The sequence below is a fragment of the Myotis nattereri genome (genome assembly GCF_964212035.1).
Source record: "Myotis nattereri genome assembly, chromosome: 8".
Taxonomy (NCBI): domain Eukaryota; kingdom Metazoa; phylum Chordata; class Mammalia; order Chiroptera; family Vespertilionidae; genus Myotis; species Myotis nattereri.
Window position 1 is genome coordinate 41,367,412 of NC_138083.1, and position 13,708 is coordinate 41,381,119.

Genomic DNA, 13,708 nt, shown 5'->3' on the forward strand with positions numbered 1-13,708 from the left:
AAAGAGTAAATATTTTCTTGCAGCTTTGCTCTTTTGTAGCACTTTTTTAAAAACAGTAAGACTGGAGTCGGAACACACACACAAAGCTGGAGGTAAAATAGCACTAAGATATGAGCTATTGTTATCACTCTTGACTGCATGACAACAGAATTAGTCTCTCAGCTGCCAGAGGGTCGCAGTTAATTGTGATTTATCCAAGGCTGGATGTTTGTGCTTTCTGCTTTTTAAAAGGTTTGGTTGTGATTTGTTTTCCAGTGTTCGGAGGCTGTCTGCATTTTGGTAGTTCATTTGGACACTTGACTAGATTACGGGGAGGTGGTGATGGAGTGCCTGCTGCTCGCTGAGTTCCTACTACCAAGCTGCCGCAGTATTTGTGCCACTGAGCTACCTTACAGTTAAGAAAGACCAGTTTGGGAACTTGACCTTGAATATGGTCCCAGGTTGACTTGAATAATGCTGAACTTCACCCTGCAACAAGCTGAGTTAGGAGCCTCTTGGCAGTCTCAGTTAAGAGCCAGTGACCAGTAGGAGGACTTATTAGTTGTAATAATTATAGTGGGAGAAGGTACCTTTATAGTTTCTTGGGACAGTAAGTGTATTATAAATAGCACTGTTTCCAAGGTTTTCAATATCATGGGCCAGTAAAATTTCCAAATATAAAATGTGAGGGTATTTAGCAATGTTTTAAATTTTTTTATTCTGCTGATTACAAACATTAAAGAATACTACTCTCTTTGTCATTTTATTTAAAAAATCTTTTTTTCACCACAATGTAGTAAGAACATAACTGTAGAAAAAGCACTTCTTTAAGTTGAAAAAGTTTAGCTTTATGAAAAGGATTTATTAACACATTGTTTATATTTTACCATTTCACCATAGAGCCACGGGCAAAGTATATGGCAGACTCTTGGAAATTTCTGATCTGTGTATAATTTTGTTGACTATGCTGGGTACAGTATAAAGTAATTTTTAGTATTTGCCAAAGCAATAGTATGTACTAAGTACTCACTGAAAAATAAGGCACTGTGCTAAGCCTATGACAAACATTAAAGTTTTTGTTTTGTTTTTTAATTTTCATATGTCGCAGCAAACTTTCTCAGTTAGCAGACAGGAAAAGGTAATACAATAAAATGGAAATAAGTGAATAAAATTCGCTTTAGACAGTAGAACAAAGTGCAAGAGATGCTTTATTGTTTTTTGTTAAATGTATGGATACTAATTGCTATATTAATAAGAATTTCATTCTAAGGTAAGTGGGAAAATGTGGCAGAAATTTCTAACTACCTATGTAGTACCATTCTCCCCTTCCCTGTGAACAAAACCTCAGTTTTGGCCCAGCTAGTGTGGCTCACTGATTGAGCATCCACCTATGAGCCAGGAGGTCACGGTTCAATTTGCTGTCAGGGCACATGCCTTGGTTGTAGGCTAGATCCGTAGTTGGGGGGCATGTAGGAGGCAGCCAATCAATGATTTTCTCTCATCATTGATGTTTCTGTCTCTCTTTCCCTCTCCCTTCCTCTCTGAAATCAACAATAATATATTTGAAAAAAAGAAAGAAAATGAGCAATGATTCTTAAAAACAAAAACAAAAAAACCCCACTCAGTTTTGTTAAAGATAGCTGTGTGCCCAGCTCACAAACTACATTTCCCATCTTTCCTTGAAACGAGGGTAATTATTGTGTGATATAATTCTGGCCAGTGAAATGTAATCAGATTTTAAAAGGGGGCTTGACTTACCTGGCACATGTTTTTTTGCCCTTCATCCTTTTACTTCTTCCTGCCCGTAAGGAAGATGCAGTGCTGCGTGGACAATAAACAATTTTGTGACCATGATTCAACTAAGTTACAACCAAGATAATCAGAGGAACTTAGTATGGCTCTATTTAGCTTTTGAACAAGGTACAGCAACCTTCTCATTGTATGAGAAAAGATGAAACCTATAATTTATTTAATCTGTTTTGTAGATACACTGATAACAGCAGCTTCATGTATTTTGTAATTCAGAGGGAGGAAGAGATTAATCATAAAGTATATAAGTTTTGAACCCATAGCTGGGTAGAGTGTCATGAATAAAATATTGCCTCTTACCTACTATGGTTCTCAGTTATTTCATCCAAAGCATAGGAATAGATCAGGTTTTTCCAAAGCCCTTTTAACTAGAAAAGTCTGTGATTCTAATTAATCCATTTGGCTGGGGATGAGTAGATCACAATTAAAAGGCAATAGGGCTTGCCCTCTTCTAGTCACAAGATAGTCTAAACATTGATTTCTAAAATGAAAATTTGATCATACTCCTTTTTGGATTAAAACTTTCCAGTGGTTCCCATTGTCACCAGAATAAACAGACTCTTCGCATGGCACATATGGCCTTTGTGATCAGGCTCTAAGAACCTGTCCTGTCTCATGTCTCACTGCTACATTCCATCCACCTTGCGCTCCTTCCCCCTTGCCATTGCCACAATCCCTTCCCTCCCCCAACAACATTTGCAGCCATGTTGAACTTTGAGTAATCCCATGACCCTGCTATATTCTTGCTCATCGCCTGGTCTTTAGGCGTGCTGTTCTCTCTGCCCGGAGTGGTTTCTTTCCCTGCTCGTCCTCTCTGAGTGGCTAATTCCTACCTATGCATTAGGTTTTGGTATAGAGGTCACCTTTCCCGGAAGCCTTTTCAAACCCCTGAGATGGGGTTCAGTGCCTCGGTTAAGTTCCGTCATAATAAGGTTTGCTTATAAATATAACACTGTTCATAATTTATTCAAATTACCTGGTTGCTCACCTATCTCCTGAGCTAGAATGTATTTCCTTGAGGGGAAGAGCTGAGTGTTATTCCTGTTTGTTTCCCAAGTACTTAGTACAACATAGCAATGCTCTATGAAGAGGTATTACATGAATCTTTGGATGGACAGATTGGGACCAAATTGTGGAAAGCCTTGAAGGAATGTCAGGCCGGTTTGTTGAACTTTTTAATACTGCTACTGGAGAGTTTTTATGAAGGAGTTAGTTATGATGGCGGATCGTTGCCCACGTGCTTACTCAGTGAGGCACTATGGAATACTGCAGTAGGGCATTTATGTAAAATAAGTCAATTTGTATTTCTGTGCAAAATTAGAGTCTATCCTATACAGGTTAAAATACAACCTTTATTGGGTACCAAACACTTAAGAAAATTCTGACAGGTAAAGTTCAAATTCACAAAATTCTAGTCATGAGACTTTTTCTATCAATAGGAAAGGTACTGTCATCTTAATTTTAGCTTTTTCATCACCATGGTCCATTTTGCAGAACACCTACATTATTTGGAATTGTAAGTTAAATCAACCCTAAATTTGAGAATATAAGTTGAGGAAAGCATACATTTATCTATCCCTTTTTATTATCATACCATTTTTTAAAGGTTGGTTCCTTGGTGTCAGCAAGAAGAATATGTGATTAAGAAGTTTGAAGTCTTAGGCGTCCTAGATTGTTTTTTCAGAACATAAGTGTCATTAATGCTGGTAGCATTAAAGTCGTAAGGATCCTATTCATCAACAAGGCTGGAAACCAAAGGTTTAACTTGTAAATCCTCTTCATCTTTTATTATTTACATGTCTTGTTTGGAATAAGTTGTCAGAGACAGATGTGGAATTTTATTTTCTTTTAAAAAATATTTTTATTGATTTCAGAAAGGAAGAAAGAGGGAGAGAGAGATAGAAACATCAATGATGAGAGAGAATAATTGATTGGCTGCCTCCTGTACCCCCTCTCCTCCCCCCCCCCCCACTGGGGATAAAGCCCGCAACCCGGGCATGTGCCCTTGACTGGAATCGAACCTGGGACCCTTCAGTCCTCAGGCCGACGCTCTATCCACTGAGCTAAACCAGGTAGGGCCAGATGTGGAATTTTAACATTTATATGTCTTTATAATTCCAAAACAGATCATTGGAGAAAAACATACATGGACTAGAAGATTTAAAATGTGTGTTAAACAGGCCATTTTTCTCTCTGCTTTTCTCGATGCCCCACCCTGACCTGCTAGAGCTGAGGGGATCTGTGCCCTGTGTTACCAGAGACTTGGAGGAGAGCTAAACAGGGAGAGATGTTGGAGGAGACGTTTGTTTGCTGTTTGTGAGAAGTGATTTAGGGGGAGGGGTGATGGGCCACAGGGAACCTGCATTTCCTGCTGGGCTGGGCATTCTCGCTCTGAGGGGGGAGGGTCACACTTTGCTGTGGCCATACAGGGCCAGGGGTCTTTCCGAGAACCCTTACTGTTTTCCCTTCTCTGTCATTTCATCAGAGGGCAAGTGATCACATCCCCTAGGCTGGGCTTCCAACTTTGTCAGGAAAATGATGGAAAATAGCAAGAAATCGGCCACTTATTGTTTATTATTGCTCACCAGAAAAGAAATTGTCAGAGTGGTGAGGAAGCTGCCTCTAGAGTTCCCACCGCAGAAAAACCAGCCGGGTCCCTCTATTGCCAGAGTGCTCTCCCCTGTCACGAATACAGAACGGGGAGAGGGCAGTTAAGGAAAATGATGATTGAAATGCTATAAAACATGGTACTCAGGGAACTTCACTTCCCCTTTGCAATATCACTTACCCAGGATACACCTCCAGGGAGCCCTAGCCCTTAGATTGGAAGCCATCGCCGCGGTGTTTTGGGGCGTCCACAGGGAACAGCGGGGGAGGTTTCTCTGCAGCCCCTAGTAGTAAAGAAGACACAGAAAGTGGTAGACTTGTGGACATTTTGAAGTATTATTCTGACAAGCTGGGGCAGGGAGCTGCATTAGAAATGTGCATGCCGTAAAGGCAGACCTATCTTCCTGTTTAGGTCCATAATGTGTGCGAAGCTCTGTGCTTGGTGTCTGGGGAGACACAAAGTTATATGAAACACAGTCCTACCCTCAAGGCACCTGCTGAGGAAAAGGGAAGTGCGCAGAAATGCTTGCATTTAAAAACATCCTGTGGTAGAGGGCACACAAGTGCTGGCAGACAATGGAGAACAACGGATCACCCTTTTAAAGGAGTGCATATTCTTGTGATCCACAAAACTTGAAGCTTTCCGTACATTTACATGGCTGAGTGTGAGAGTAAAATTTACAAATGCATGCATGAATGAAGTATGAGTCGGGGGATGGTTTCTCAAGGAGGCTTTCCCTGTATAGGTACCTTTTTTGTTTACTGCAGGCAGTGTTAGCCCAAGGACCATGGCCTCCTGAGATATTTTCTGCAGAATTTGGTAGATAAATATATGTATGCAGTTCCCTGGGAAAGGACCAATGGCTTTCAACAGATTTTTGAAGGGTCTGTACAGAGAAGAAGCTCAGATCCGCTAACTTACAGACTGCAGCCACAGACGCTCGTCCTGGCCCTGCATGCCCTTTCCCTCTCTTTGCTTCCTTTTCAACCGTTCTCACTCAGCAGTCGGCCATAACATAAGTGTTTATCGTTGTTGAATGCACTGAAGTTTATATGCCATGTTCCTACTTTTGAAGACAAATCAGCTCAACATGTTTTTCATACTAAGCCCTGACTGCCACATATGGCAACATTCATTTCACACTCAGATGCTTCATGAGAGTTAACTATTATTCCCATTTTACAGGCAGGGAAACTGAGGCTCACTGAGCCCTTTCCTAAGCCTGCCCCCAATAAGTTATGAAACTGTGGTTAATCCTCTGTCTTAAATCTGAAGCCTGTGCTCCCCTACCCAGTCTACTATTGGATGATTTATAAACTGTTTGTCTCTTTCTCTCAAAGAACAAACAAACACACCAAAAAAAACCCTCTTTTAAATTGCAGTTTGCTCTTCACAGTCTCTGGTGCTTTTCTTTTTTAAATGTCAGAATGCGTTTTGAAGGAGAAGGGCTTCTGCAGCTTAAGTGCCACTGGGCGCATGTGTACAAACTGTCAGCATTGTCTTCACCAGAAAGTGGGACATGCTAATTAAAATCTAGATCATTTCAACAGATTTAAACATCATATGAGCAGTATTTGTTTTATTATTATTATTGTTATTCATTTCAGAGAGGAATGGAGAGGGAGAGAGCTAGAAACACCAATGATGAGAGAGAATCATTGATCAGCTGCCTCCTGCACACCTTCTACTGGGGATCGAGCCCGAAACCCGGTCATGTGCCCTGACTGGGAATTGAACCGTGACCTCTTGGTTTATAGGTCAATGCTCATCCACTGAGCCACACTGGCTGGGCAAAGCTGCATTTAATTTAACCAACTGCGTGAAGAATTTCCTGCACACCTGATACCCTCGTACTCACTAACACCAGGAAGTGGAGGAGACACACACTTAGGAGGGAACACTTTTTCACGCTGCACGCTCTGCCTTCTCCATCCCTCACCCTGTGGGTGAACATTGTTTGTAATGAGAGGTGTCACGGTGGGAAGTGTTTGACACGTGAATTCTGTTAGATGCAGAAGAAAGGTGAAGAAACCCCATATTCTATCATTTGAAGCCATCTGCATCTTGCAAAATGCTTAGTAGGGAGAAACATTGGAAATTTAGGATCACTGATTGTTTTTGAAGTTGTGTATACTTATTTAAATGTACTTTTTATGGAATTAAAACACTTCAGAATCTGGTATAAGATATTGTCACCTACATAATGCTCAATCACATACTGTAAACTCAAGATCTCTCATAATCTATCTCTCTGTTCAAAACCCTTTTTCAGTTAAAGGAAAGAAAGAAATCCAAAGTGGTTTACATTTTGAAAATATGCTTGAAAGAAAACATCACAGAAGTAATATTACTTTATTGCTCTGCCTTTTATTTTGTAATTTTAGGCAAGGCACTGACGTTTCTTCTGCTGCAGCCGCCGAGCCCCAAGCTTCCTCCGCACAGTACCATCCGGAGAACAGCCATCGATCTGATTGGACGCGGGTTCACCGTGTGGGAGCCTTACATGGATGTGTCCGCCGTCCTCATGGGGCTGCTGGAACTCTGCGCTGACGCCGAGAAGCAGCTGGCCAAGTACGTGCTCCGTTCCAGTTAATGCGATTGCTTCTTGTTGTGTTTTGTTGCCAGCGATTACCCTTTATAAATTGTGTGTTTTTAGTAGAAAAATAAACAAATGTCTCAGTATATGAAATTTTGGATGTGGACAATGAAAGGGAAGTTTGTTCCTGTAATTTTAACACCAGTGGGATTTAGCATTGAGCCCATGAATGATCAGTCAGTAACAATTTTTAAATTGTTTATTGTGATTGTTAGCTAATAACAGTATAAACATCATTTATAAGGAAAACTGTATTTCCCAAATTGCTTTACTAATAGAATGTGTGACCAGATAGTTTGGGGCATTATTTCTTTGTACTCATTTTGATTTTTAAATCACCTTTATTGAGGTTTTACTTGCACACAGTAAAAGACCAGTCATAGGAGGTTGCAATGATCTAGGGAGCAATGATGACAGTAATGGAGTAAGAAGATGAGCTGAGGGACTTGCTAAAATGAACTAAATGGAAACACTTGGTCAGGAATGGCTAGGAGTGGGGGGGAGGGGGGGAGAGGGTAGTGTTGACTTGAGTATTCAGCCTCATGATTCCTGGAGGAAGCCCCCCCCCCCCCTTTTGGTGATATAATGCTCATAACATTAAACTTGCCACTATAGTCATCTTAAAGCAATGATTCTGTGACATTAAGTGCATTCACAAGGTTGTGCAGCCATCACTGCTATAAGTTCCCGTAGTAGTTGCTCCAAATGGAAACTCTGTATCCATTAAGCAACCACTCCCCATTCTCCCCACTCCCACCCAGGCCCTGGCCGTCACTAATGTTTTCTATCTATGAATGTGCCTATTCTGAAAATTTCATTTGAGTGGAATTATGCAATATGTGGCCTTTGTGTCTGGCTTCTTTCACTTAGCATCTTTCCAAGGTTCATTCATGTTGTAGCATGTATTAATAACTTCCTTTCTCTAGTTGGATAATATTCCATTTAATGGATGTACCACATTTTGTTTTTATCCACTTATCTGTAGATGGACATTTGGGTTGTTTCTACCTTTTGGCTATTGTGAACAATGATGCTATGAACATTCATGCACAGGTATTGGTTTGAATACCTGTTTTCAATGGAATTGTTGAGTCATATGGTAATTCTATGTTTAAATTATTATTGAGGAACCACTATTTCCCACAGTGGCTGCACCGTTTTGCATTCCTACCAGCTATGCACAAGCGTTCCATTTTCTCTGCATCCTCACCACCACTTCTTTCTGTTTGTGAGCGTGATTGCCTAGTGGTAGGAATTCTGGAACTGTCCCACGATGTCCCTCTTAGTGTAAATGTGATCACCTCTTTGATCTTCTCAATGATTGGAGTTTCATTCTTATCATGGTTAATCCTTAACAAAAACCTCGGGTTCTCTGCCCTTTTATTCTTGGTTGCCTTTCTCAGACCCCAAGTTCTCTTCTGTTCCAGCATGCTTGGGACTGTAGTCTTTCTGACGCTGCTCTGGGCTCAGAAAGTGGGGACCAGACAGACAAGGGAAGCCTAGACTTGAAGGCTTGACTTTGTCTACAGACCGGACATGCCCAGCCCCAAATCCCAGGATTGATTGGTAGGAGGCAGGTATTTATTTCAAACACAGGCAGCTGTCCTCCCTATCACCTCATAGCTCCATGCTCCCCAGCTTCACCTGGGTGCCTCCCTGGCTGTATGCCCTTCAGCAAATTACTTCATCTCTTCTCTCAGTTCCAACTATACTTGGGGCTAATTAAAGTACCTACTTCAGAAGGTTGCTATGAAACAAGTTTACATTTGCAAAGTGTTTAGAAGAGTATTAGCTAAAAGCTGAAATGCTACCCACCTGGTGGTATTGCAGGGTCATTGTCCTGGTGCTCAGCAAATCAGGTCCTGCCCATCTCTAGAATGAACATGTCGACATAGTGGGAGCCAGCATAGTTTATGGATACTGACGGTCGGAAGGTTCTCGACTGACTTTAAGGATTTGGAGGAAATATGAGCCCTTGAGTTTGTGGCCATAGTAAGAGGCAGGTGGCCTTTGAGCAAAGCCCCAGAACGTGTTTCCAGCCTTTGCCCTCCCCTGGCTGTGGTTCCATGCACACCCTCCAAAGAGCCCTGTGCTGGCTGCTGTGACCACAGCTCCCTGGGTGTCCTAGGAAGCCTTTCACACCTTTTGATTGTCTAAAATTTTACTTTGCCTTAATATTTTTAATTATTTTCAAATCGGAACTAAACACAATTTCAAGAGTATTCACTCTTGTTTTGTTGCCTAGGAAGAGAAGTGGTAGGCCTTTCTTTACTTTAGGTTTTGTACTTAATATTTTATTTTTGGATACATTTACATGAAACTTTTATCAGCAAACATAAAGATGCACTTATGTTTTATCTACATGTAGTATGTCTGCAGACACAAATACTATAGTTTTCCGGTAAGTAATTTACACCTTGCTATTATATCCTTTTCTGTCATGAAGATTAGTATGACTCTATACACCGCTCCGAATAAATGAATGCATCAGCATTTAGCCTTGAGGAGTTCAATGTAATTTTCATCGTGATAAATTGCATAATAAGCAAGAAAATGTTTGCTTATTAATCTGAAACAAGATTTAGATTGAAAATGGCCTTTTCCACCCATGACGCACTTGGCACAGGCTGCAGGACTGAGGGGAGAAAGGGGGTTATGTGAGCACCTCATGCTCAGTCTCCTCTGCCGCCCTGTGTACCTGCCTCACTGTGGACATGATTCCCGTGCTCAGCTGCCTGCTCGCGGCGGCAGGGTCGAGTTTGCTTCATTAAGAAGCGTTTGCTTTGTAAAATTTCAGTTGGTGTTTATTGACAAAGAAAGCACAGGCAGTGGTTTCCTCTTTCTTCCCATTCTTGTGAGTCGATGAGGGATGGGGTTTGGGGGAGGGGCCTGCTACCTAGTCTGGGGAGTGCATCTTATAGCTGTTTCCTTCTTCCTTCCTCTCCTGCATATGGACTCCTCTATCAGAGATGACTCCCAGGAGGTCTGCAAAAACTGTATATGGCTCAAGATGAATAGGGGGTTTTCCAGAATGAACAATGCCTTTATTTTAGAAATGTGACTTCGAATTTTCCATCTTTGAAATCAAAATCTCACCAGTTATTTTCTAATGTTTTCAAATATTTTGCACAATTTAAACCATGTTTATTACCTAGCACCTAATGTGTGGGAGGAGCAGTGTTAGATAGTATACGTACATTGTTGTAAAGTTTCAGACAACAAAGACCCTGTCTCCAAGGCACTTGCAGTCTTACAGGAAAGGTAAGACCCGCCTGGACACAGCACGATATGAAGGGAGGACGAGGGGAAGGGGTCTGACGGTCAGAGCATGAGGAGACGGACAGCGGGGTGATCAGAAAGTGCGCACAGAGAGCTTCATGTGGTGCTTATGAGGAGAGGAGGGGCAGGACAAGGACGTGCCAGTGGACAGAGATGGGACAGCACAGGTGTGCCTGGAAGATGCTGAGTAGTGAAAGTAAATGTTGCTTTTAACTAATTTTATCCGTTTCTGGCAGAACTTAAACTGTGGCATGCTTCTGTCTAAACTCTAGCATGATTTCCTTCCTAGTTACCTCTGGGGAATAGAATTAGGGTGAGGGGAACATTGGTTTTGCCTTTGACTTTATAAAAAGAGTGTTAGTGAGTTTCTTCCTTGCTTTAGCACCTGCCACAAGTTCTGTGCTACACAGTCCACAAGTGTTCCCATCTGAATAGAGGGAAGCTCAAGAAATACGCATTATCATCCCCATTTCGCAGATGAGAAAAATATGAATCTTCTCTCTTCTTGTCCACAGTAAAATGCTGGGGTTCAAACTCAGGTCTCCCTGACTCTAAAAACCATGCTTTTACCAGGGTGCCACCTAGCATTCAAAATCTAATACCCACACCTTGGCTGGTGTGGCTCAGTCGGTTGGGCATTGTCCTGTGCACCAAAAGATTGTTGGTTCGATTCCCAGTAGGGCACATGCTCAAGTTGTAGGTTCGATCCCCTGGTGGGGACATATAGGAGGCAGCCGATCAATGTTGTGCTCTCACAATGGTTTCTCTGTTCTCCCTTCCTCCCTCTCTAAAAATCAATAAACTGTTCTTAAACAACAAAAAAATCTAACACCCACAGAGTTACAGACCAACCAAGTAGTTAATTAAAAGCAACCTAATAAAAGGATGTAGAGTGGTCAGCTCAGTGTACTTTTCAGATTTTTAAGATATAGTTAATGAAATTATTTTCATTGAGAATTTTGTGCCTTCTAGAAGTTAAAAGCCTATTTAAATATGAGATAAGCTTCTTGACTGCTTTGGCTATGTGTTATGCCAAATATTGCATAGCTAATGTATAAGAATAAATATTCTCATTTATTCGTAACTCTCAAGTGATTTACATGCAATAAACATTTTAATAATGTCATAGAATTTTAAAGATGAAAATCTTCTTCAACAACATGTTACCCAGGACCCTCAATATGCCGTTAATTAAAAATAAGGTTTAGAGAGATTAAGCAACTTGTCTGAGGCCACTATGGTACTCTAAGAGCTATGACGATGACCTGGGTCTCCCGACTCCCACTTTGCTGTGCCCATACCATATAATTATGCCACCCTTTCTATGGCAACTGACCCATTGGCAGAAGCAGATGGGAGGGATTTTCTTAAGTGAATGATTGTGGGGCAGCTCATTCATGATGCACTGTTTAATTCAAAACGGAGGCTGCACTTCATCGAAAGCATAGGTTGAGTCACCTAGCTAGCTGTGGGGAAAATAGAAAACTGTACTATTATATTTCTCACAAATATAATACTACCGCTGTATATATATTAGTTGCTCGCTGCTGCTTGCCTCAGCTGGCCACCCTGCCCACCGCTGCTTGTATATCTCTGCCCCGCCCTCTTGTAGCTCTCAGCAGCTTGTAGCTCGCTGACCTGCCCTCCTCCTGATCAGTCGTTACTGTCATAGTGTAACGACCATTTGCATATTACCTCTTTATTATGTAGGAGGATATATTGGTAAAGTGTTAGTAACAGTATAAAATTCTGCTTTATAAAGGAACGGAAAAGTCCTTGTGCTTTTGGCTAGACTTACATTGCTATGTGGTGTGGTGTGTGATTTTGATGTCATTTTCCTAGTTCATGTTGCAGGGCCTTTCCCTGAAAGGCGGCAGCAGAGTAAGGCTGGCCTGGCTGCTGAAGGGGGCCACTCTCTCCCCTCACACGCCCATGCCTGAGGGGTCTGAGTAAGTGCACAAGACCATTGCTTTTCTGGAATACCCAGTTTGCCAAACATTAAGATAGAAATGTGTACTCTCTGGAAGCTACTCATGCTTCACTAACACAGAGACAAGCACCATATGTTAGAAAGAGTCTCTTTAAACAAAATGGAGTTGGAGAAAAAGAGGTAGCATTTGAATTCTTTATCAAATGCCAACTGGGAGTAGAGAACGGAACACATCATATAAACACTAAGGTGCTTTAAAATTCTGTGTTCAAACTATTTTTCCTATTCAGCTTACATTTATTTTTAATAGAAAATTTATAATCTGAGGAAACCATTAAACCAAATCATGTCAGCATAGTTTTATTTACGGTGAATGTATACAGCATATAGTACATAGGTCTGAAAAATAAGCATGTGTTGGAGGAATTGCCATCTTTGAGTTTAGGAAATTAATGTCACCTATGAATTATCAAATTAAGGTCCAATATGACAGAGAGAAGTTGAAGATTCCTTACTGCATTAAAGACAGTTGTTAACACAGCTTCTTTACCAGGAAGGGGAAGCTGAATTCCCAGATGTTATGTAATTAAGTATGCATTTTCTAGATAACGTTAGTGTTTGTTTTTGATGGGGAGTGTTTTCAATGCCCTGTTATTGTTTGTCCTAGTCAGCGTGGGCTGCCATAACAAAATACCATAGATTTGGTGACTTGAACAAAAGAAATTTATTTCTCACAGTTCTGGAGGCTTAGAAGTCCAAGATCAATTTACTGGCAAAGCAGATTTCATGCTGAGGCCTCTACTCAGCTTCTGGGTGACTGCTCTGTGCTGTGTCCTCACGTGACTTCTTTGTGCTGGTGACCGGGGAGCGAGACCCAGCAAGCTATCCAGTGTCTTATAAGGGCACGAATCCCATCATGGGGGCCCCACCCTCATGGCCTCATTGGCCCCCAATTACCTCCCAAAGGCCCATCTCTAAATACCATCACAGTAGAGTTTGGGGTTTCACAATATGAAATTTAAGGGGGACACAAGTATTTAGTCCACTGCACTGTTGAATGTGACTTGTGGGCTATTCAATGAAAGTTTAAGTATTTTTCCCCTGAATATTCCCTTACAGCATTCCTTTATTTGACAGATGGGCAAGTCTGACAATTGTAGGCAGTGACATTTAGCTGAAGTGGTCTTATATGTAACTTTTAAAATGCTTTTACCACAATGAAATAAGGATTAGGGCAGGATTAACGAGCAGTCATGTAAGGAATGAGTGTAGACAGAGTGGGCCATTTTTCTATTCATGTTTTTATTTATAATATCTATCATCTCTGGTATTTCATTTTGGATGTGTATATTGAAATGCTGAGTAAAATAGAGAGTGTGTCATATCATATTTTTTTAGAATAAAGACTGAAATCAAAGCCCCTACCTATAAGCCTGTATAACAAATGATATGCATCACAGCCAGATAAGCAGAATCCGATGAAAAGAGTGAGTTCTCTGTGTACGTG

At 41.2% G+C, this 13,708-nt stretch overlaps 1 protein-coding gene across 1 annotated transcript in view; it reads left to right on the forward strand.

Moving 5' to 3' along the window:
• The window catches only part of WDR7 (WD repeat domain 7), a 289,363-nt gene that overhangs the window by 197,386 nt on the left and 78,269 nt on the right, over nucleotides 1-13,708 (forward strand). Inside the window, exon 23 of the mRNA XM_081096649.1 lies at nucleotides 6,781-6,967. Coding sequence (XP_080952775.1) covers nucleotides 6,781-6,967 — 187 coding nt within the window. The remainder of the gene's footprint in view (nucleotides 1-6,780; nucleotides 6,968-13,708) is intronic.